At 38.3% G+C, this 21,773-nt stretch overlaps 1 protein-coding gene and 1 long non-coding RNA gene across 5 annotated transcripts in view; one reads left to right on the plus strand and one right to left on the minus strand.

Annotated features, from left to right (window-relative positions):
• LOC132073036 (uncharacterized) overlaps positions 1–21,773 on the plus strand; it is a 165,015-nt gene that overhangs the window by 112,741 nt on the left and 30,501 nt on the right. The gene's annotated exons all lie outside the window — the stretch shown is intronic.
• Positions 946–20,009, minus strand: HCFC2 (host cell factor C2). 4 transcript variants are annotated; one of them, XM_059472049.1, is made up of 16 exons: positions 19,828–20,009; positions 17,919–18,067; positions 17,376–17,536; positions 16,130–16,338; positions 15,565–15,649; positions 14,387–14,490; positions 13,615–13,803; positions 12,322–12,507; positions 11,794–11,897; positions 10,652–10,811; positions 9,485–9,685; positions 8,241–8,311; positions 6,896–7,033; positions 5,413–5,598; positions 4,715–5,000; positions 946–3,884 (listed from the first exon to the last, which is right to left on the minus strand). In XM_059472049.1, exons 1-16 carry the CDS (start codon positions 19,991–19,993, stop codon positions 3,859–3,861), a joined length of 2,421 nt encoding a protein of 806 aa, XP_059328032.1. In that variant the 5' UTR covers positions 19,994–20,009; the 3' UTR covers positions 946–3,858. The 4 variants fall into 4 exon arrangements, with proteins under 4 accessions (XP_059328032.1, XP_059328030.1, XP_059328031.1 ...); XM_059472047.1 differs by having other exon boundaries at positions 10,613–10,811; XM_059472048.1 differs by having other exon boundaries at positions 946–5,000.

Consider the following 21,773-nt stretch of genomic DNA (forward strand, 5'->3'; position numbering starts at 1 on the left):
TACAGTGCCAACAATCAGTGCTCCACCCCTGTCCTGAGAATCAGGAAATCCTTCAGTGTCAGAACTGGAAGCCACAGAATAAAAGCCTTGATGTTTAGCTCACTGGAAATATTATAAAAATATCCTAGGGACCAAATAATGCAACAAAGAAAAAATAAATCAGAGTTGTTTATAAGATAAATTCATACAGCAAATTCAAATTTGCCTTCAAGAGAAAATAACTCCTACTCTTAAAATCTTATTAACAGAACGAAAACAGCACAAGAGGATTCTTCACTGATGTTTTAGGCCTTCCCATTTGTTTTCCACTAATGCAAGCATCATAAATAACAAGACAACAACCATTATTATGATAGCTAGGAACACAAAGAAGGAATCAATCTGTAGCAGACAGCTTTCAGCAGTTTATCATGTGAAGTCTCTTAAGGAGATCTAGAAACAATCCAGTAGATCTTTCAGTTCATTTGCTCCTTTCTGCTCCCCCACTTCTTGCGGACATGAACACAATTCAAATCCTTTTTAGGAGCCTTCTGAGCAGACTTTGTGCTCACACATCTTTTTAACAAACTGCAACAAAGCAACACCAAACTCTTTGTGACTCATTGTCAGCAACAGTGACCCCTGTATGGACACGGGAAGTAATGTCAGAATTTCAGTTCAGAGGCCACAGCCTGCAAGGCACAAAGGCATGGGAGTAAAGTAATGGTCAGTGTACAGCAACTGTAGAAGGTGGAGCAGTGATACTGGAGACCTCAACTAGGGAAAAGCTCATGAGGTAACCAAGAATTAACTTAGGAGACAATATTTATGGAAGAGTAATAGTACTATGACAGTGCTTATCATTAAACCCTCTTCCCCAATTTGAGAAATTGACTGTCTGCATCAGAAATTCCAAGTTTGTACACATACACCTCTGAAAAAACAGACACACTTCAGTATTAACAATGTGTTTGATAGGACAACCACTTTATTACAAAGAACAAACAATGCTTCAAAATAAGACTAATCAACTTGTATTGTACAAAATGTCAATTTCCTTGTAGAGGTCATGAAGTAACAGGCTGTAAGATTAAGTTCACATCAAATTCGCTATCCTGAAATAATCAGATAACAACAGTAATACTTACTACATCTTCAGAGTTTATGGCAAGATCATGTGCTCTACTCCAAACTACATTCAAAAGATATTGCTATAATTACTTTGAAAACACAAAGTTTAAGTTATTGTTCACTTCATTTCCACTTTCACAAGAACATTCTGAAGATGAAATTGTAGCAGTGCCTGCCATAACTGGCACAACTGTTCTATGCTTACACAGTCACAACCTCCCTAAGAAGTTCAGTAAACATAGACATTTCTACAATATGGATATAGTAATCTGCTAGATTTCAGCTTCTGTTGCATGTCCTTCAGCAGTATCTGAAATAAATGGATAACATGGAGTCTCAAAGAGCTGGTGTCAACAATCTTCTAAACTTTAAAATCAAACAATCAATATTTGTCTGATATCTAGTTGATAGGCAAACAGGTGGGATTTAGACATTATAAATTCAGTTCTAAAAACAGACCAAAAAGTGTATTTTACAGTGTGTACCACAATTTCAGTTTAAAGTAAAAGTGTAAGCAACTGAAGAGTTGCATATGATCAATATTCAACGTTACCCAACTTGGACAAAAAAGAAAAAGTGACATCTTATGTCAAGTCAGCTGAAGAAAGCACACTCACAAGGAAATTATACTTTCATTGAAAACGCCACAGTTTTACCCTTTGGTAGTCATAACACACCCACTGAAAAAAGAAATTGTGCAAAGCATGTGAAACCAAGTGCAAAAAAACTCCACCCAGACACACCCAACAGGTTTTATTCTTAAATAACAACTCTACAATCACAGCTATCAACCAACAAAATCAAAGCCACAAGTATTTTCTCTAAAGGCTTCTTTCACAGTACTAATAAGAAAATCCAAGTTCTATTCTTCTAGTAGACAGTTCATTTGTATGGTACTTTTGTTATCAGACAGTATTGGTAGTGAGATCCTACCTGACGAAATGGGCCATTAAAACACAAATATCTTAAAGCCAGTTAACTTCAGGAAAAGTCCTATACATTCATACTATAAACACTGTTTAAAGTGAAACTGGAGTAGCTGTCATTGTCATAAAAACATGATTCTTCTCTGGAGTCAAACCACGTGTGTTACTCCTGAGCCACAATTAACACTATTATAGCCATTTATGGTCCCTAGCACTTTCTTGATGCTATTGGAGCATGTGATGCATTGCGATAACTTAAGGCTGTACCAGCACTTCCTTATAACCTTGATTCTCAGGGCAGCCAACACTTGGCTGTTAAATCTCCTCTGGGAGATTTGAGCTGCTAAATCTTTACTATTTTAGTGATACTTCTCCCACCAAACCAGGCACATTATTGATTTTAGTTTATATCTTTACAAATGTTCTTAACACAAATTTTACTGGAAGAGGCAAGAAATTCTACTTTGATGTATAATCTTTTGGCATTTGGGGCAAAATTAAAGTGCAAAGTATAAACTTCATTGCACAGTAAATAATTTAGATTTTATTTTAAAATAAATCTTATTTAGGTGCCTCAATCTATTCACCTAGTGACCTTGTCCAACTCAGCCTCTACACTTTGGTAAACATAGTTTTATATACAGATACATAAATAGCATTTAAAATGTTTACCTTTATTTTACTATTGTGAACAATTTTTCTCTTTTCCCATAGGAATGGATGAACCTATTCCTAGAAGTAATGCTTGTTGATTTTATCAGCTAGCTAGTTAATGTAAAAGATGCATAGTAAAAGGGAGTTACTGAACTTGATTGGCAGAATATATTGGTAAAGCAAACAAGCACTTAAGAAGATTAACTGGAATAAATATGTTGAAAGTTGCCATATAATGTGTGCAAAATTGCTTACCATGTATTCCAAACTTTGGTTAAAATTTTCAGATTGAAGTTTTACAGAAACATTATGGAAGCAACTGAAGTGATTACTAACACAGGAATGAGGTAAGTTATTATTAGTGCAAAAAGCAAGCATATGCTAAAAGCAAAGCATATGGATTAAAAAAAAAAAAGGTAATAAATCTCATGGATGTTTTAATACAAGACCAGAAAGGTCTCTTGTAAACACTGGTATTTACAAGTTTAAGATTTGTACAACTACAAAATGATAATTTTAAGTAATAGTAGTGCATTTACAATGAATTTATGTTTTTTGTAATAAGAGCAATGGATAAGTTTATCTTTTTCCTTTTAAATTTTCAGGGGATATTTTTCAAGACTAAGATATTTGTTACAAATAGTAGAAAAAATCATTTCTTTGCAAAAAAAAAGTATATATTAAAATAGTTATACGTTTTAAGTTACTATATAGTATCTGGAAATTTTTGCCTTGTACTCAGGCACCAGAATGAAGAATGTGATATAGGGAATGGAAACCAAACAGAATTTGCTCATATCCCAAATCTTATGAATTATCTATGCAAGATCTGTGGCAATCCTGGGGACTCTACCTCAAACACTACTACTTGTGCCAATTGTTTTATTAATTTTTGATTTGAAACTCTGTGTTCTTTACATTTTAACTTATCACTGCCAAAAAGAGCTGCTGGACAGAGAGCAATCCTCCACCCCACCATCTTGGATATGTTTTCTGTAAGATACTCATACCTGAGCAAGGCTCTACAACATCGATGTGTCAAACGTAAAAAAGGTTATATATTTTTAAGATAAAAACAATGCAAAAATAAAATATTTGTAGCATTTACAAATAGTACAAGAGTTACATTAAACACTACATTTGAAAATTGAGATTTATTAAGTAATTTCTACTTTGAGCCTGATGTTTTCATATCTGCAAAGCAAAGGAGACATTGTTAAATGTTTCATAATTTCACATGGTGTACACACTCAAACATTTTCAAACAGACACTATTTCAAAGTTGTAGGATATAGGTAATGGTCAAAACCCCTACCAAATAAAGTGTTAAAATAGCACTGAAATACTGAACTTCACAGAAGACAACTTCTTCATTGTTACTCCCCATCTTAGAAAAGCACATATTAGAAACCAAGCAGTGGAGCATTCAACAGGTGGGTCCCAGTCCAGCAGCTGAGATCAGCTACCCCTCCACCACAGTTCCTTGCTGCCCAAGGGGATGGGCACTCTGCCTTTCCTACCTTCCTCTGTGCCCACAGTACCTCTTGCTGAGCAAAGCCAGCTCCCAACAAAGCTAATCCAGAAACGGCAAGGAGCAGGATGAGAAGCTGGCAAAACTTGATACCCCATATTGGCTTACTTATAAGGCAGGCCAAAACTGACCAGGCTAACACTAATTTTAGTTTCAGTGGATCCATTCCCATCCCCAAATCATCATGAACCTGTACGAATTCAAGCCCAGGAACAAGATGACAAAACTTTTTCTGGCTCTAACACAGATTTTAAAGTGTATATGCATCACAAAAATGCACCTGACATCACCTGATGGAATTTTTTTTCCATTCAGGAAGGTGAAAAGACTGAAAAAAACCCTGAATTATTCAGAAGCAACAACTAGAATTGCATAAAACTCCCATAAGGAACAAACTAACATTTCAAGCAGTTCACATGCAGTGCTGTGTTGGTTCTGGAAGAAATGCACAGCTCCTGCTCCACTCAAATGCTGTGTGTGACAGTGACTTTACCTTGGAGCCACCGAACCTGTGTGGCTGGGCCGTAGCCTCTCTCATTCTTGGCTGAAATCCTGAACACTATGGCAGGCCGGGAGGTGTAATCCACGTGTGCACTGGAAAGCTGGGCAGCAGTCACTATGCAAGATGTTTTAAGACCACAGTATATCCTCATAAATACAAGTTGACTTGGATTTTCTTGTAGTTGCGTGGAACGGATGGCTAAGTAGGCAGAATATTCTAAAATATTTCCAGAGGGTGAAGCAGGAGGCTCCCAAGAAAGATGAATACAGTCTACATTCTAAAGAAAGAGAGAAACGTATGACAGTATGTAGCTAACCGTAAATATCTAAACAATAATACAAAAAACCCACCAAATTCTAAAGATTATGTGAAAATTCTAACCTATCACCACCACTCTGGAGATAAGGATGTCTTTTGACTTTTTTTTAAGAAGTGTGGTAAGCCCCTATAGATTTAATGATCCAACACTAGAAAATCATGGGGAAACTATTTAGCTCTTAAAAGAATTCTTTTTAGCAAATTTCTTAAAGAAATATTGAGCAGAGTTAACTAAGTAACCTTTGGACACTATTTTGTATGACAATTTTAACTTAAAAATAAAACTAACAATAACTAAGAGCTCTGAGATTACACTGGCAACGAGAATTTCACACATCAGAACCAGAATCAGAATAACCTCTATTTCTCACCTTGGTGATTTTGACTGTTGAAGGAGCTCCAGGAAAACCTGGAATGCACGTCTTGAATTCACTGATTTTACTGAAAGGCCCGACACCACAGCCATTAATTGCAGCAACTCTGAATCTGTACACTGTGCCTGGAAACAGATCTTGTTTCTTTAGTAATCTGTAGTCTGGTACATCTGCACCTTCCATCTGAAAATAAAGCAACATTTGTGGTAATTTTTAAAATATTATAAACACAATTAGCCTAAAAAGTGTTAAACTGAGATTAATAAAGTTTAATTGAAACTGAAATCTATTTAATACTGCTGTACTTACATCAGAATTTAAGAAAAGATTTTGACTGACAGTATTTCACATCAAAACAGCTGATGTAATATGCAAAGTAAGACTACATGTCTAGACCAAATGATATCCCATTTTTTCAGTCATTTAAATTAAACTGTACCTTGTGGTTATTTTTACTCAGGAAAGTTAAAACAAAGTAGCATTTACAACTACAAAAGTTATGATTTAATTAACATAATCTTCTGTCCTAAAAAATATTTTTATTTCAAAAGCAGTTATTTCTAACATTAGGAGCTGTGTAGGTAATCAAAATGTTTTTAAGGAAACACCCAGTAACTTAGTAACAAACAGCTTTCTGAAACATTATGTGCTACCATACTTCCATTATTAAAATATGCATTGATGCATCACTGATCCTTACAGTGGAACTATTTTCCTACTGAATAATGTAAAAGAACCACAATTAATGTAAACACTGCATAATGTACTGTGCTCTTTAAAACTAAGACATAGAATATATATAGTGAAGTGCTTGCAAAGGAAGGCTTTAGTTTTTTTTTTGTTTTTGTCTCAAGAAGACACAATTTTTGTTTCTAGTTAATGAGGACATCACTAATTTACACTTTTACTGTCAAAACTGTTACACTTTTTCGAGTTTCACACTCATAATTTTCATGTATCCACTTACATGTACCAAATAGTAAGTTAGAAAGATCTAATAGAAAAGCCAGTACAGTTCCAGATCTACTCTTTTTAAACAGTCTAGCCTATGTCTTACTAATGTCTTTAACATTTTTATGCAAAGATTCTGGGAATAGAGAAGAAACTGAAACATTTCAATGCTGGACTGAAATAACATATTAAGAAATTGTGGGGGTTTTAGCTTTTAAGAATTTTACTGGCTTGAAAATTTATAAGTTTAAAATTGTTTTCTAAGGCAAGAAATAAAAAAAGAATAAGCAATAGCAAAATAAGATATTTTGTATTATCATACATAAATAACAAAGGAAATTAATCTAGTTTAGGAAATAGTAAAAAAAGGTGAGAAAAATACATGAAGAAATACTGGTCATAAAATACAACTCCTACAAGCACCAGATTCTGCTGCAGTATTAGAAAATCCCATATTTTGTTGTGAACTATATAAGCAACAAATTCTGTAATAGGTATATGCAAGTTATATCAGAGAAGCAGCAGCTACCTTGCTATTGATGTTCAGTGTTTCCTCTGGCAGCAAGTAGAACTGGCTCACCACAGCACTGTTGTTCTTAAAAATTCCCACATCATACCACCGGCGGTCCCTGGTTTTCACCGGCACTGGCAGCCTCTGGGGAGCTCTCTAGTATTTGAAGAACACATCATGTAGATTACCCACATGTCAATGCCATGGAAAAAAATGTCAAGCCTCTAGTATATGTAATAGACAACCCCCTTTTATACCAGTATTACTTCCTATACTTCAAATGAATATGCATGTATTATTAAAATACTGTGCAAAACCAACTGGTTCTTATACATTTATGACACAGTCTGTCATTTAAGAAGTAACAGCTGGGATGTCGCATCTGATATTCTGAATGGGGCAGGGAAGAAGCTTAAATCTGTAGAACTAGGTGTCTGTAGCAGCATGTAGTTGAGAGAAGATCTTGACTTGCAGAGGTCAAGAAGTTTCCCAAGGTGGTCCAACATCAGCAGCTCCCCCTAGGGCTCAGCTGTAGCTCAGCCCCACAGGTGCTCTTTCTCAGGCACTGTGGAACTCGCCTGCAGCTGAGAACAGCCTTCTGCTGTGGCAGGGGGCCGTGGGGATGGAGGGCATGCAAACTGCTCCTGACTGACCCAGTAAGACAAACTGGCTTTCTTGCTGGTCTCCAGGCACCAGGGAGAGCACTTGCACAGTCAGGTGCCTGGCACAGATCCTGCTAGCATGGAAATGGGGCAGGAGCTGCAGCTGCTCTTGGCAAAAGCACCCCACCCTTTGGCAGCAGCTGCTTCTCCCCATCCTTAGTTCCTCGCTTTTGGTGGCAACAGTGGCACCTTGGGTTTGTGTATTAAGTTGTAAGCAGGTGAAATAGGAAGCATTTACTTTTTCAGGCAGTATTTACAGCTTGCATAGTCAGTCCCCATCTCCTCTAGGGAAAAACATCAAGATGTCAGTTCAGTTACATTTAAATCTATAGAATCAGCAGCTAACACTAGTCTGATTTAATACATACTTCATTCTAAATTCAGTTGTGCATACAGGAAAACTTTTTATATTTGCACATCATGCAGCAGAGACCATTCCACTGTGCCAGTTGATGAAAACGATTCAACAGCTGAAACATGAACTTGGATCTCCTCCCAACTACAAAACTTAGATTCACATCTAACCCACACAATGCAATTAGTTTTACAACAGAAATGTTTACCCCTGTATTATTCACTCCAAGCTCAAAATAAACACTGCTTTTCTTTCAAAAATATAATAAAAGGAAAACAGAAGAGCCCTTACAACTAATCAACAGAACAATAGGTAAAGCAATTTGATAATACTTTTTCAGACTTACAGAAGAGTGTGAATCATTTGTCTGTCCAGTACTGACCCTTGTTGAAGGCGTGACATAAGCAGTTTCAGCAGCTAAAAACAAAACATGAAATCTTAAAAACATAAGCAATAGAAAAAATTTAATACAAAACCCACAGAGTATGAAAGTTGACCTCAATAGCCATTTACAAATATTTGTTGCACAAGAATGTCTCAGACTTTTTTCGTATGCAGTTCTATTTATAACACAAACTAATTCTGCCTTCTATCAAATTCTATCAAATTCAGAACAATTCTGAAAGTCTGGCACCGGAGGCTGCTACAGATAATACAAACAGAAGGCAGGACTCAGAAAATCCTAAAAAGTGACAGCATTAGGAAATCAATATAATATATTTGTGAACAAATAATCTAAATACCAGATTGAGGCACATACTGGGGACATTGTATGAATAGTCTAAGTGTGAATTCTTAATTTGATTGCATTTTTTCTGACATCGATACAGTTTGAATTCTGAACATAAGCAGTTAAACTGTAAACAACCTTAACAAATGGGAGCAGAGCATTCATTAAATTTAAAATGGAATCTTTAAAGAAAAAAAAAAGATTAAGCACATGAGTAACACATGGGAGTGTTAGTATTCTATACTTGTGTTCCTGGGTTCTGCTCTTAAAACAAAATACTGCTTGGTAAAAATCACACATCAATATGAGAATACAGTTCTTTAGCTAACACTCAAAACAATAACAAGCACTGCCTGTGGATTTTGTCAAAAACAAACCGTGAAAAACTACCTGTTTATGTTCTGCATTGCTGCTTATTTTGGTTATTTCCAGCAGCCTATGAAGAGGCCAGCACATTAGACCAGCAGTGAGCTGGCCACATTTATTACAGAGGTCAGTTGCTTAAAGTCAAAATTATCCAAGGTTACCATTTTAGTCTTTTGCTGACTAAATAGACAAGCACTGAATGAAAATTAATGTGCAATGAGCAGCAAAACAGGCTACCCCTGATATTTAGAAAACAGACCTCTGCATAAATGAAGATTTGTCACCTATAGGAAACAGGATGATTTACAAATGCATAGAAGGAAAATCCTAATTTTAAAAGATGTATAAATCCAGGCTGCACAAGGTCTTCAATGCCCAAAGCCCTATCTACATCCCAGGTACTACTCAAGACAGGAATCCCACCACACTATAGGAACTCTGATGGCTTTAGAAATATATGGCTCAAAATACAGTATGTGAAACACATTTCAAACCTTCAGATTTTGAATTGAATGTTGTTAGTGAAGTTTCATCTTTAACAACTGCCCCATTTGTACTTGATGACTCAGTTTTAACAGCCTGCTGGGTTACCATAGTTTGTGTGCTGGAAACATTACTCGTTACAGAAGAATCAGGATTTACACTTTGTTTGTCCAAGTCATGTAATTCAGCTACATTTGGTGATGTCTGAGCACCTTAAAAAAGAAGAAAATATTAGCAAGAATTCAATATTGATAACACACCAAATCTCAACTTGATCTAATGGATTTATTTTCATATAAAGCCTGAATTTAGCTCAGAATTAGGTTAGAACAGATCTGATTATATTGATTGCTAATGCTTCCTTTAGGTTTATAAATTAACGGGAGTCTGTCTCCACAGTCATAAACAGGTGTATGTTAACAGTTATTTTAAGTTTGCTGTTTTTTATGTATTTGGTTACAAAAAAATTAATTAGAGGAAAAAACCCTACTAAAATAAAGCATCCACACAAATCAGTATCACACACAATTTAAGATTAACCCCTGTAGAAGTCTGTTTCTCACTTAGCAATAAGAACCAACACTTCCTCATTTAATTAAATTACACGGTGAAGAAAATAAAAATCCAACTACCTATAAAATACATTGAGATCAAATATAAACAGATCAGATGATTAAGCCTGGATTCACTACACTGAACTTAAGGTACTTCAGTGACATGCATAAATCAGAGCCTTGCGATCTTTTACTTCCTCTACAGTCAGAGAGAAACATGCTTGTCTCTACATTGCCTGAAATTTTACATCAGCCAATAGCTAAGAGACAGACACAGTGTTGGAGTTTGAAGTTACTATCACCATAATGTTGTAAAATGTTGTCTGTCCCTTTTTACTTGATGCTAAAAATGGCTATTTATGTTTAGAGAGATTGTCCATCATAACAATGAATATATTGAGAATTTCCCGTACCTTGCAACACTTCAAACAAGTTTTCAATTTTCTTTGTATCTTCTAAAAATACGTTCAGTAATAACTAACACAAGTTGGGTTTCTTAAACTACAAAGGACTCTTTAAATAATTTTAAACTACAAGACAGAAACAATCTTATTTTATGTTTTTGAGATTAATTTTAACTCTCACTTTTTTTTTCCTCTATTTTTTTTCCTATAGTCATCTTACTTGAAGAAGTACAAACAGGCAAAAGAGAAGGGGCATTTAATTCTTTGAATCCTGTAGCATCTGTGTGGTTTTTCATACTCTTCTGTGTAACCTTGTTTTCAGGTGCTGCAACCTTTTCTTTTCCTTCTACTTTTGAACTGGATGAAAGGGCAACTCGGACCTAACCAAAACAACACATTTGTTAATGTTACAATGCAAAGTTCAGAAATTTCAATTGCAAACATGGCATGAAAATGCTTGCTCATAAACAACAATATAAACTCCTCCAATAATTCCTTCTAGTACTTTAAATTAGACCAAGAAATCAATCTCTCAATCTTTATCTTAGTCATTATAAAACAAAGACTCAAACACTGAGTTGACTTGGAAGACTCACAGTAAATTTTATCATTACATGGCATTTCATTGCTGTGTATAAAATATTTAGTCTACTGGAGGGACTTTGGGCAATGGGGAAAATTACAATTAGGCTTTCAACCTTCGCTTTCCTGACATGTACTTGAGATATTTCTACTCTTAGTGAAATTTATGGTATTTCTACATGTGTTTTCTCCAGGAATACATTATGGATCCCATACAGATCTCAGACTTTACACAACTAAGAAATGGTTTAAAGTTCTAGAAACGAGATCCTTTAGCCAGAGTTTGTCCTCACTATTTCTGTTAAATTGGTGGAACAGAGGAACACATACAACTGCACACCACAGATAATAACTGGATTTAACTTGCTGTAGGAACTTACAAATAAGCAGACTAGCATAAAACTAAACTAGACTAACAAAGAAGGAATATGCCTTATTCTTTTTGCTTCCCACATAATGTCACCAGCATTCTGAGAATGAATAGTACTCCTATTCGTGTCAGACTCACAGTTGGCACTGTGGAAGACAATACAGCTGCAATTCTCTTCTGCATTAACAAGAAGAGGTCTTGAAAGATTGCATCTCAATCATAAAAGCAAGAAGTATGTAAGAAAACAGACAACTACTTCAGCAGGTGTCTTTCTTTTTTTTTATTTGCTTTTTTTTTCTTTTCTAAGACCTAAAAAGTATGCAGGGAGTTTTGAAACTGAGAAACATTTTGGCAGTTCACTACCTTATCACACTGTTTTGACACTGAAGCATTTTTCAGCTTACACTTACGTTATTAGGAATGAGATTATTTGTTTGGCTGGGATGATCCACCTTCATTTCTGCATAAGGGATGCTAGGCACTGATTGCAAACTCTGATGAAGAGAACAGCCACCTTGCAGGTAAACAAAAGCAAATTCCCATCAGTTCTGCAAAACTTAATATTATGATGGTTTTAACCTATTTCAGTAAGAAAAAGGGAGGCCAAAATTGCCTGAAGGAAAACTTTATTGTAAGTCTGAAATGAAACTGTATGGCTAAATAGTCAGATGTAATCCCTTCCTCACTGTTTCCTTTCTCAACTTGTGCCTAGAATTCTACAAATATCTTCATAATTCAGATAGCTGGCCAAAACCAGCAGAAACAAGTTAAAGGGGAGTTTGCCATAATTATGATGCAGGCATTTGTAGAATAACCAAAGAAACAGGGTCTCTCTCTCACAGAATGGTTCTTTAAAAAACAAAACTCATATTTATTACTTATGCAACCCTCCAGTCCACCTGTGCACGAACATTAGTGTAATGGCATCTGACTGCTACCTTGTGAACTCAGCACTGATGTCTCAGGAATGCCAGCACCAGGAGTTCCAGCCACCAGTGGCACTGGTGAGTCAGCATGTAATTGAAGAAGGTATCCTTCAACTGTAGGTACTTCATCCCACTTCAATTGAAAAGAGTTGGTTGTAGCTCTGATCAGCTGTACCTGTGATGGTGCTAGAGGTCTCTCTACAGGAAACCAATAAAACACAGATGGCATGTTAGAAATTGCCTTCCCCTACCAGTTTATTAAATAGCTGTATATTGCAAGTAAAATCAGTCGCTCCTTTTTCACTAATGTACAATATATACGAACATATACTCAACAAGAAACCACTGTCAAAGGGGGCAAGTCAAGACAGAGAATTACAAAGTGTCTTTTCAGAGTGTTCAGAAATGCTCCAGTTTTTATGCTTTGTTTTTAATGGTTCTTCTGCTGCCAGTAGGCCTTTAAGTTGTAGCTACATCACTGTAGGGATTACAGAGAGAGCAGATCCTTGTGCTTTCCTGAAACGCTGCAGGTAGCTCTTTGGCTCCTAAAGCTTTACATATTCCTCTAATTCACAAATTTTTCCTCTTTCTTTTTGCTTCCTTTTTGCTTGCTCTGTGTAGCTGAAGTGAGCTTTAACTTCTTCTGCACAGGCTGAAACCTGGACATGACTAGCCAATGGCTTGCTCCTCTCACGTGCCTCTATGCCTGACCAGGCTGCAGTCCTAAGTGCACCCCTCCCCCGCTATTTTTCATTTTTGGAGGGAAAAATGAAACAGGAAAAAAAAAGTTCTATTCTAATTCCCTCTTTCCCAACTCAGTGTCCTACTATCAATGCAGCTACTAATGAATGATTAGTCTCCAGAATTCCCTTCATCCTCAGGAACAATTTGGTCCTTTCTTAGATTGAAGAGCATCTTTTTGCAGTCCGAGAGATGAGGAAGCAGCAGCAGCAATGATCCCAAGAGATGGGATTTGGTGAAAAAAGTAAGCAGTAGCAGAAAAGATCACTAAAAAGAGGCCAGGAACCCTGAGTTTAGGCAAAACAGCCTTTAGCGTCTTGTATCAACTGACTATGGCATGCAGTGCAGAATTTAGCACAAATTTTTTTCAGAGGCTTTAAACAAGCCTTCCTATTTTTTTTTTATTTTAAGTAATAGCCTTCAAACAACCAGCAGTAAAGCATGATTTAAAAACCATTTTTAAAATGTAAATACTCTTCAAGTTTGCTCATCAGTCATGCAAGCTTTCCATATGTTAATAAAACACATATCATAGTACAAGTCTCTTATTTATTTCTGACTCACCAGTATCAAGGTACCAAAGATCTTTGCAGCAAACTTGATTGTTCCAAGCTTTTCTGTAACCATCTCTACCACTCCAGATATACAGACGAGTGCCAACAGCTACAGCACAGTGTCCTGCTCTTGGCCCTGGTAACAAGTTACTTTTGTCCTCCTGGCAATCTGAGATCAGACCTATCCATTCTGTGGTATCTAGTAAATGAAACTCAAAGCATTTAGTTTCTAGATGATCTCCAAAACAAGAAATAAAGATGTTAACACACTTAACTGCTCAGAAAAAAATGAAAATAAATCACCTCTCTTTTTTATAGACAGCTGCATTTAAAATGGAAATATTATGAAGAGACAGTCACTTTCCAATTAGTGTGCAAGATAAAATCAATTCATACAGGCTGAAGTCTGACCTCTGGTTATCTCTCTCAGGCAAATAGATCAGAAATTGAGAATTCAGGGATAGTACTAACATGCTTAGAGAAACCTCATTTCAGAATCTGTCTCCTGTGTTCTTCTATAAATGAAGGAATATTTACATTACTTAGCATTAAAGTTGTATTAACAAAGATTTGAAAAAGCAAACCTGCTAAATCTTCAAAGAAAAATAATAATTAAAATATTTATTTTCAAGTAATGTGCAAAAAACTGGCAACTTTTTCAGTCAGCCAGGATTACAACTATGTATCCTAAACATTTCTCAATGTCTTCAAAATAGTTACTCTACTCTGTTAAGAAAATATTAATTCAAAATACCTACTTCCAGAAAGAAAGAAACACTTACCCAAATTAAGATAAGAAAAAGAACCGGTGCATTTCCATTCACCATCAGGACCAGAAATTTTACCTCCTGCTGACTGTGGAACCCATCCACCAAAAACATACATTCTGAAATACAGAAAAAGAGGGAAGAGGGAAAAAGAAAAGAAAAGAAACACCAATTAACAGCTAGATGTGTTGCATGGGCTCTTTCAAACTAGGACAAAAAGGAAAATTTCCAGTGTGTTACAGTTCTCATTCACAGCAAATTTTATCTGTATCTACTGTCTTTATGAAGTACTGAGGCGGACATCTACCTCCTGAAATTTCTAAGTAAGCTGACTGATTGAAAAATGCAACCACACAAAAAAGTCCCAGAAACTTCTCAAACAACTTCCTAGAAACAGCAGTCAATACTGTAAGGTTTAGCAAACCATCAAACTACTAACGCTCTCCAAAAATACCACACGTACAACAGAATTTCTACAATCCTTTACTGCAGAGCCCTCAGAAAGTCAGGCTAAAACAAGACGACTGGCATCATAGCATCATATTAAATTTTTATATAATTCAGATATTAAAATTTAAAAATATAATGCAGGCTACAAACTACTGACATTTTAAGTAAATAATAAAAAGCTAAGCTGTTGGATCAGAGGATATAAAGCTTTCATACTTCTTTACTCCCTTGCCTCTTTCTCCTCATGCCAGCTTGTAAATTGATACAAAACGGACTGAAACCCACATTTAAAAATCCATTTTATCAATGCTACCTGCCAAAACAAACCATATTGGCAAGAAGCAGAGTAATGAGGGACAGACTGCAGAAGAAGCAGGGAATAGTTTTGCCTGGAACTAGTTTCACTCTTTGAGAAGTTTTTTTGTATAGCTACCTAATCTGTGTCACACACATAGCAGCACTGAAGCTTACTCCTGACAGAGCTCAAGCCCAGCTGAGGCTGCCCCAGAATGCACACAGGTGCTCCAAGAAGCCCAGAAAGCTGCTGGTGGCTTGGGCAGATTGTCCTGCTGGATGGAAACACTGACGGACTTCTACCCTTGAGTTAACAGTGGCACTGAAACAGCAGAAGAAAACTACTCTACAGGGCTGATGTTTATACTGAGTATACAGTAGTGGATAAGCATCATCATTCCCCTACTAGGTATACCTTTCTAGAGTTGAGCTTTTAACAACAGACATACTTGTTTCCTATTACATTGGCCGTATGGAGACTGCGAGGAAGTGGTACCGTCCCTTTGGTTTCTGGTCTTGACCAGGTCATGGTTTCTAAAAGAAAGAGAAAAAAATTCTCAAAAAAAAAAAAATCTTGTTGCTACATATTTCACTACCTGCATTTTAGGAGGAAACCTACCTCTAATACCCAGCAAAGCTAAATTTCACCTTTTTAAAATGGCTACTTTTAGAAAAAGGGTGCAATAACAAGCACTTGGAACTTCTTTTTAAAAAAACACGGGAAATACTGACAAACTAAGTGTTTATCAAAAACATAAATTATGGTTTCATTATGGTTATTCAACTTGGCTTCTTTAGAGTGTTTTAAAGACTATGGTATCTGCGTCATGTAGTACTCATAATTAGTGAGGATAATATATGCAAACAATCTATTTAATTCCAAATATTACAAAAGGTTAACACTATGGTGTCAGTCTCAATAATATCTGCACCACAGCCTGCCATTAACCATTCTATACCGTATTTTTTCCCCTCAGCCAGTAAGCACTGACTTCTGCTGGCAAACCAACTCACCTATGTCAAGTTCCCAGAGATCATTAAGCCGACAGCCACACATGCCTCCAAAAATATACATCTTTGGGCTTCCCACATCTTTTCTGCAGTACACTATGGCTGTGTGAGATTCTCGGGGAGATGGCAAGATTCCTTTGGTCACAGGAATACTCCAGCCGACCACACCAGACCCATGTTGCAGCTCCAGTTCATAGAAATCATTTAAATATCTAGAGTATTATTGTCAAAGTATGAAAAACTCACTTATAAGCATGACAACAAGTGCACTTTAAACCCTGACTACTTCCAGGTATTACAAACTTCTGTCTTGGGAGGGTGCAGAGTTCTAAACTCTCAAAATATTTGATACATTGTGGGCAGTACCAAATCTGAATTCAAAGTGGATTTAAAAAAAAAATTAACAGTTATAACTTGTTGCCTCTGATAAAACATGCTCTTATTTGATACACTGTATTACATAAAAGAAACATGAAAACAACATTTATTGCAAAAATTGCTACATACGGACACACAATAAACCGCAAAGCAGTGGGAAATACATGATGACAAGAGGTATTAGAGAGAAACTTCTGCAACTCTTAAAGCAATGAAGGTGAGAAGCTGTTGTTTTCTTGTGTCTTCAGGCTGGCCAACACACAATTAGCCATTTGTTGCTGAATCTATCGGCAAGTTATTTTTAGATAATGGTCTTCGAATCTTGGCATTCCCACCAGATACCTTTTGTTTACTGAGCTTGAAATTGCCAGTTTATAGCTCAGTGGATATAAGTGCTCTGAGCTGCAGGTGAATGTCGATATAAAACTTCAGCATTCTAACACAGTTTCTTACAATAATGGCAACTTCAGCTGCTATAGTAAAAAAATTTCCAGATGAATTTATAACTGTTTTTCACAGCAATACAGAAGAAACATCCATCTAAGTCCCTGATGACTCATGAGACTCTGCTGATTGAGGTAATTCTAACAAACAAGCCATTCTTAGAAACATCACCCAAAATACCAGGAGAAATACAAAAGCCTACTCAGGTTGCCCTACAAAAGTGTCAAAGCTGTCACTCAGTGTTCCATATTGTGGGATTAGCAAAAGGAATACTTAACCTTCTTCACATGTAACCCCTTCACTGCACAAATAATCCAACTTTGAGCACTTGGTGTGCAGGACAGCCTGCCTAGAATGTTCCTTTTCAAAGCTGTTAAATCAAGTAATTTGTTTTTAAAGCATTAAATTCAAAAACAAATCAGCATACCTGGGAACATTATTATTTGAATCTTCACTTTCATTTGCCAGGCCACCAAATAAATAGCACTTGTTACCATACAAAGAAAAGCTGTGGCCAAGCCGAGGACAGGGTGGTGATCCATTTGAAGGAGCTTGAGGTTTTACTTTTTTCCAGAGCCATCGACTTGCCTTGAAGACAAAAAAAATTATTTTAAAATAATATCATTGATAGTCTGTCATAACAGATAGAATTCATATAATATTAACACTTATATATTTTCTGAATTATTTTTAAGGGAATGCTGAGCTTTTCTTAGGACACTCATTAAAAAGGATATGTAAGAGCTAACCTTAATAAAATATTGAATATATTACACTTAATTTAGACTAGATGAAAGTCTCTATTTCAAAGTTATTTAGAATAAACTTCAGATTCTTAAGATGGAAAAAATCTTCTGAAAAGCAAAGATCATCTAACTTTCTTCTGCAGTTGGTAAAATAAAATGTGTTTCTTCATAAACAGATAAATATAGTAGTCCTGAAAATCAAAACATAATCATACATTTCCTACCTGCAATTCATATAAATCATTGCTGTATCTTCCATATTCAACCATTCCTCCAAAAACTAGTATTCTGGTACCATCACAAACAAATCCATGTGCTGCACAGCCTGGAGGAATATCTCCCCTAACAGCAGGAAGGAACCATTGATTCGTAACTATTGTAGGAAATAAAAAGCCAAAACCCAGAAAAATAGATTAGAAAAATATTTCCAACACTGAAACATGTATTTTTAAACACCTCTGCTTTCTAAAGAATTACCTTTTACCTGCAGACAACTACGGTTATTTGCTTCACACTAAGTTTTAAATTAATTCTTATTTTTTTTAATGACAAGAAAAGCAAAGACCTCTATCAAACCAGTGTTACCCAGTATATGAATGAGCCCATGAGGTCACTGTAATTAAGTCAGTCACTTGCCAAGAATAGAGGCTAATGAGGAACACAAGTGCAGTTTCACACAAAAGAGATAACCACACTAACTCAGAGGGAGCTAGCTCTAGAAACAGAATTATTAGAGCTACAGCAGCATGGCACTGTGCCTGGACTTAATAACCCTATTCAAAAACTAATTACACTGTTCTGAGACTCATTTTAATATCCACAGAGTGGGAGAGGAGAGGAACAGAGTTGAGAAAAAGGAACTGAGACTGTCTGATCCAGCAGCAGCAAAGTGGTGCCTAAACTGTTCTGAAATTTAAGAATTACAGGGGACAATGTCTTCTTTTTCCTACACATTTTACGACCATGAAGAGGAGAAGCAGGAAATTAGAAGCTTCCAGTGAACGTTGCTGCAGGGGATTAAGATGCTCTCAGTGTGTGCCAGCTCCTCAAAAATCATCACATGCACAGCAAGGGCCATGGATGATATCCCACACTCGGGCAGTTCAGGTCATAACCCTGCATCTTAACCCCAGAATAAAAAAGGTCAGTTGCGGCCAAGCACTCATCCAGAAACTGGAGCAACTAAGTCATGATGCTTTTTGTCACTGCTGCAAAGGGGAAACACCTTAAGCAGCAAGTCTGGGAAGAAAAAAACCAAGTCATTATAAGACTCACTCAAAAGGCACTTGTCAGAACCTCTGTTCCGATGGCATAACTATGTTAAGAGTTTTCTTTGGATTACTTGTCAGAACAGAAAGGTTAAGAGATTTTTTTCGTTCTCCCGTCAGAAATCTGATTCAAGCATAGTAGGTCTTGAAGATCCGGAAAAATCGGCCTAGAAAAACCTCAAGCAGCCAACACTGTCTGACTGAGAAGCACAGATCAGTCACTGAACTCCCCCGTCTCGGCCTAAGCCCTGAAATTACACACACAAGTTTTCCAGCCTCATCCAGCATTCAGTACAGTAACTATTTGGGCATCTGATCTTTCACAAATAAAATCGGTCTTGGACAGCTTCCTGTTTGGAAAGGCTCCCGATGCCAACACGTTCAGTTTTCCAAACAAGATTCCCATTCCAGGGCATTCGGTTCTCGTGAGCTGCCGCCACCAGAGGGAAGGAGGCGGGGGATCCGGACACTCGTAGGGACTAATCCCGCCTGCCGCCATTCAGCCGCGACCTGCCAGGGAAGAGGCTCCACATCCCTGCGCGACGGTCGGGGACAGCAGAGCAGCCGTGATCCTCCCGGTCGCTTTTCCCCAGCAAGGAGAACCAACCCCGCAGCACCAGCGAGGGCGCAGCACTACCCCACGGAAGACCCCTGGCCCAGGCATATTTTCCCCGCCATTTCGGCTCTGGGCAGCTCCTCAGCCCGCCCGCCGCCCCCTCGGCCAGGCTCCCCGCGGGCAGTGCTGGGGGAAGACGCGAGGCATGGGGGGGATTCCCCGCGCCGTGCGGAGCCCGGTGCCACCGGCGGTCGCAGACGGGACAGCCCCGCCGCTGTCTCCCCCGTGGCGGGGCCCCGCCCCGCGCACCCGTGTTGTAGACGTGCAGCTCGTCGGCGATGCCCTCGTTGCCGCCGCCGAAGATAATGAGCAACTCTCGGATGGCGACCGCGCGGTGCCCGTGGCGGGAGCGTGGCACCGGCCCCGTGAAGGAGGACACCCGCCTCCAGCTCAGCCCGGCGGCGGCCGCCGCCATCTCAGAGCCGCTCCCACAACGCACTGCGCGGCCGGGGCAGCCCGCCGGGGAAGGGGGAGTGCTGACGTGAGGGTGGCGGGTCCGTGTCCCGCCCCGCGGCCGCCTCCGCCGCGGCTGCGGCCCCGGCCCCGGCTCGGCACGGCCCCCTCCGCTCCTGCGGCGCCTCCGGGCCCGGCCGTGCTCCGGCGGGTGCCCTGTGTTGGGGCCCCGTACCTGCAGCGTACGCCGCCCGAGGGGCGCTCGGGCACCGCAGGGGCGGCGTGGACTCCTCTGCTTGGGGCACCCCCTCTGCCGTCAAGCCCTCAGAAACGTTATCTTTTAAAATTTATTTTTAACTGGCTAGTGGTAGGCGAGGCAATGCTGCTGCTTGCGAGGTTCCTGTTCAAACACCGAAGGTTGCGATTAGCAACCGAGGTTTTGGTTCTACAGCTTGGCAGCGGGTGATCTAAGTGAATTCGAAGGTCTCGTTCTACAGGAGAGAAGCTGCTCTTTCCTGTGTGAGGGGAGTGTTTAGTGAGAATATAAATGTATGATGCTGAGGGGAATCCAAAGAAGGTGTATCTGGTGCTAAAAGTCTCTTCCCATTGTTCAGTTCTACACGGTAAATGATGATGCTGAGATGTGTAATTGAGGTTGGACATTAGGAGGAATTTCCTCATGGAAAGAGTGATTAGACATTAGAATGGGCTGCCCAGGGATGTGGTCGAGGTGTTTAAGGAAGAACTGGATGTGGCTCTTACTGCCATGGTCTTGTTGACAAGGTAGTGATTGGTTGTTGTTTGGACTTGATGGTTTCAGAATGGTTTTCCAACCTGATTCTGTGATTCTGTGAAGGTGTTATTTACTGCATTGCCAGCAATCCCAACGGTTCTGCCAGGTGAAGCAGCCAGTCCCAGTTCTGCAGGCTCACATAACTGCGTGCTGCTTAGATCTGTTCAGTTTCACATAGAAATGGAAAGGAAGGTGAACAAAACGGGTGGATTTTGGTGAACATGAGCTTAATACAACTTAAATAGCACAACAAAACACTAATAGTTGTGGCCATCTACACAAAGCATATATCTGTATGTATAACTCTTCATTTAATTTTTGCTCAAGCAGAAGATAGAGTCCTGTGTAAAATCAGACACAGATAATACAGTTTGGGCATGTTTGAGGCACATCATTGAAATCCCACATTTTTGGCTCCTGCAACTGGAGTAATTGTCATTTAAAACAGTTAAGATTATTAAGAACTTTATTGACTACTACTCATAAATCTGGCACTGCCTCATGGTAAAAATACAAAAAATATTTTAGAGTTGAAGATGTTTGTTGTTATTCCTTTCAGTAGTCATGAAAGTCTTGTTACAAAACAGTGGTTTATCATTTAAAAAGTTCATTCCTAGAAGAGAGGGACAGAATTCAAATAAAAGAAATGCTGTAGAAAGAAAACTTCAAAAGCATTCCAGAAGAGTTTAGGAGACAGGATATCACCATGTGCTGGTTACCTTGATCAAGATCCTTTTGAATCTAAATCAAACCTGTGGATTAAATGCTAAAAGATTAGGAAATGAGATTATTCAAGTCAAAATGCACGTTTAGAGTTGACTTTTGCAAGTTTCCCTTAGCTTTTAACTCTCAAGAACTCTGCCAACAGTCGGCTGTGGCTGTCCTGCGGTCACAGAGCTTTGGAATGCCGGCTAGCAAGCTCCCTGTGACCAGAGGGACACACAAGAGAGGCTGCCCCTTAGCTTCTACCAAGGCCTTTCAGGTGGCAGTGGGTGTAGCAGCATGGGTG

The sequence above is a fragment of the Ammospiza nelsoni genome, chromosome 5, assembly GCF_027579445.1.
Source record: "Ammospiza nelsoni isolate bAmmNel1 chromosome 5, bAmmNel1.pri, whole genome shotgun sequence".
In the NCBI taxonomy this organism is placed as follows: domain Eukaryota; kingdom Metazoa; phylum Chordata; class Aves; order Passeriformes; family Passerellidae; genus Ammospiza; species Ammospiza nelsoni.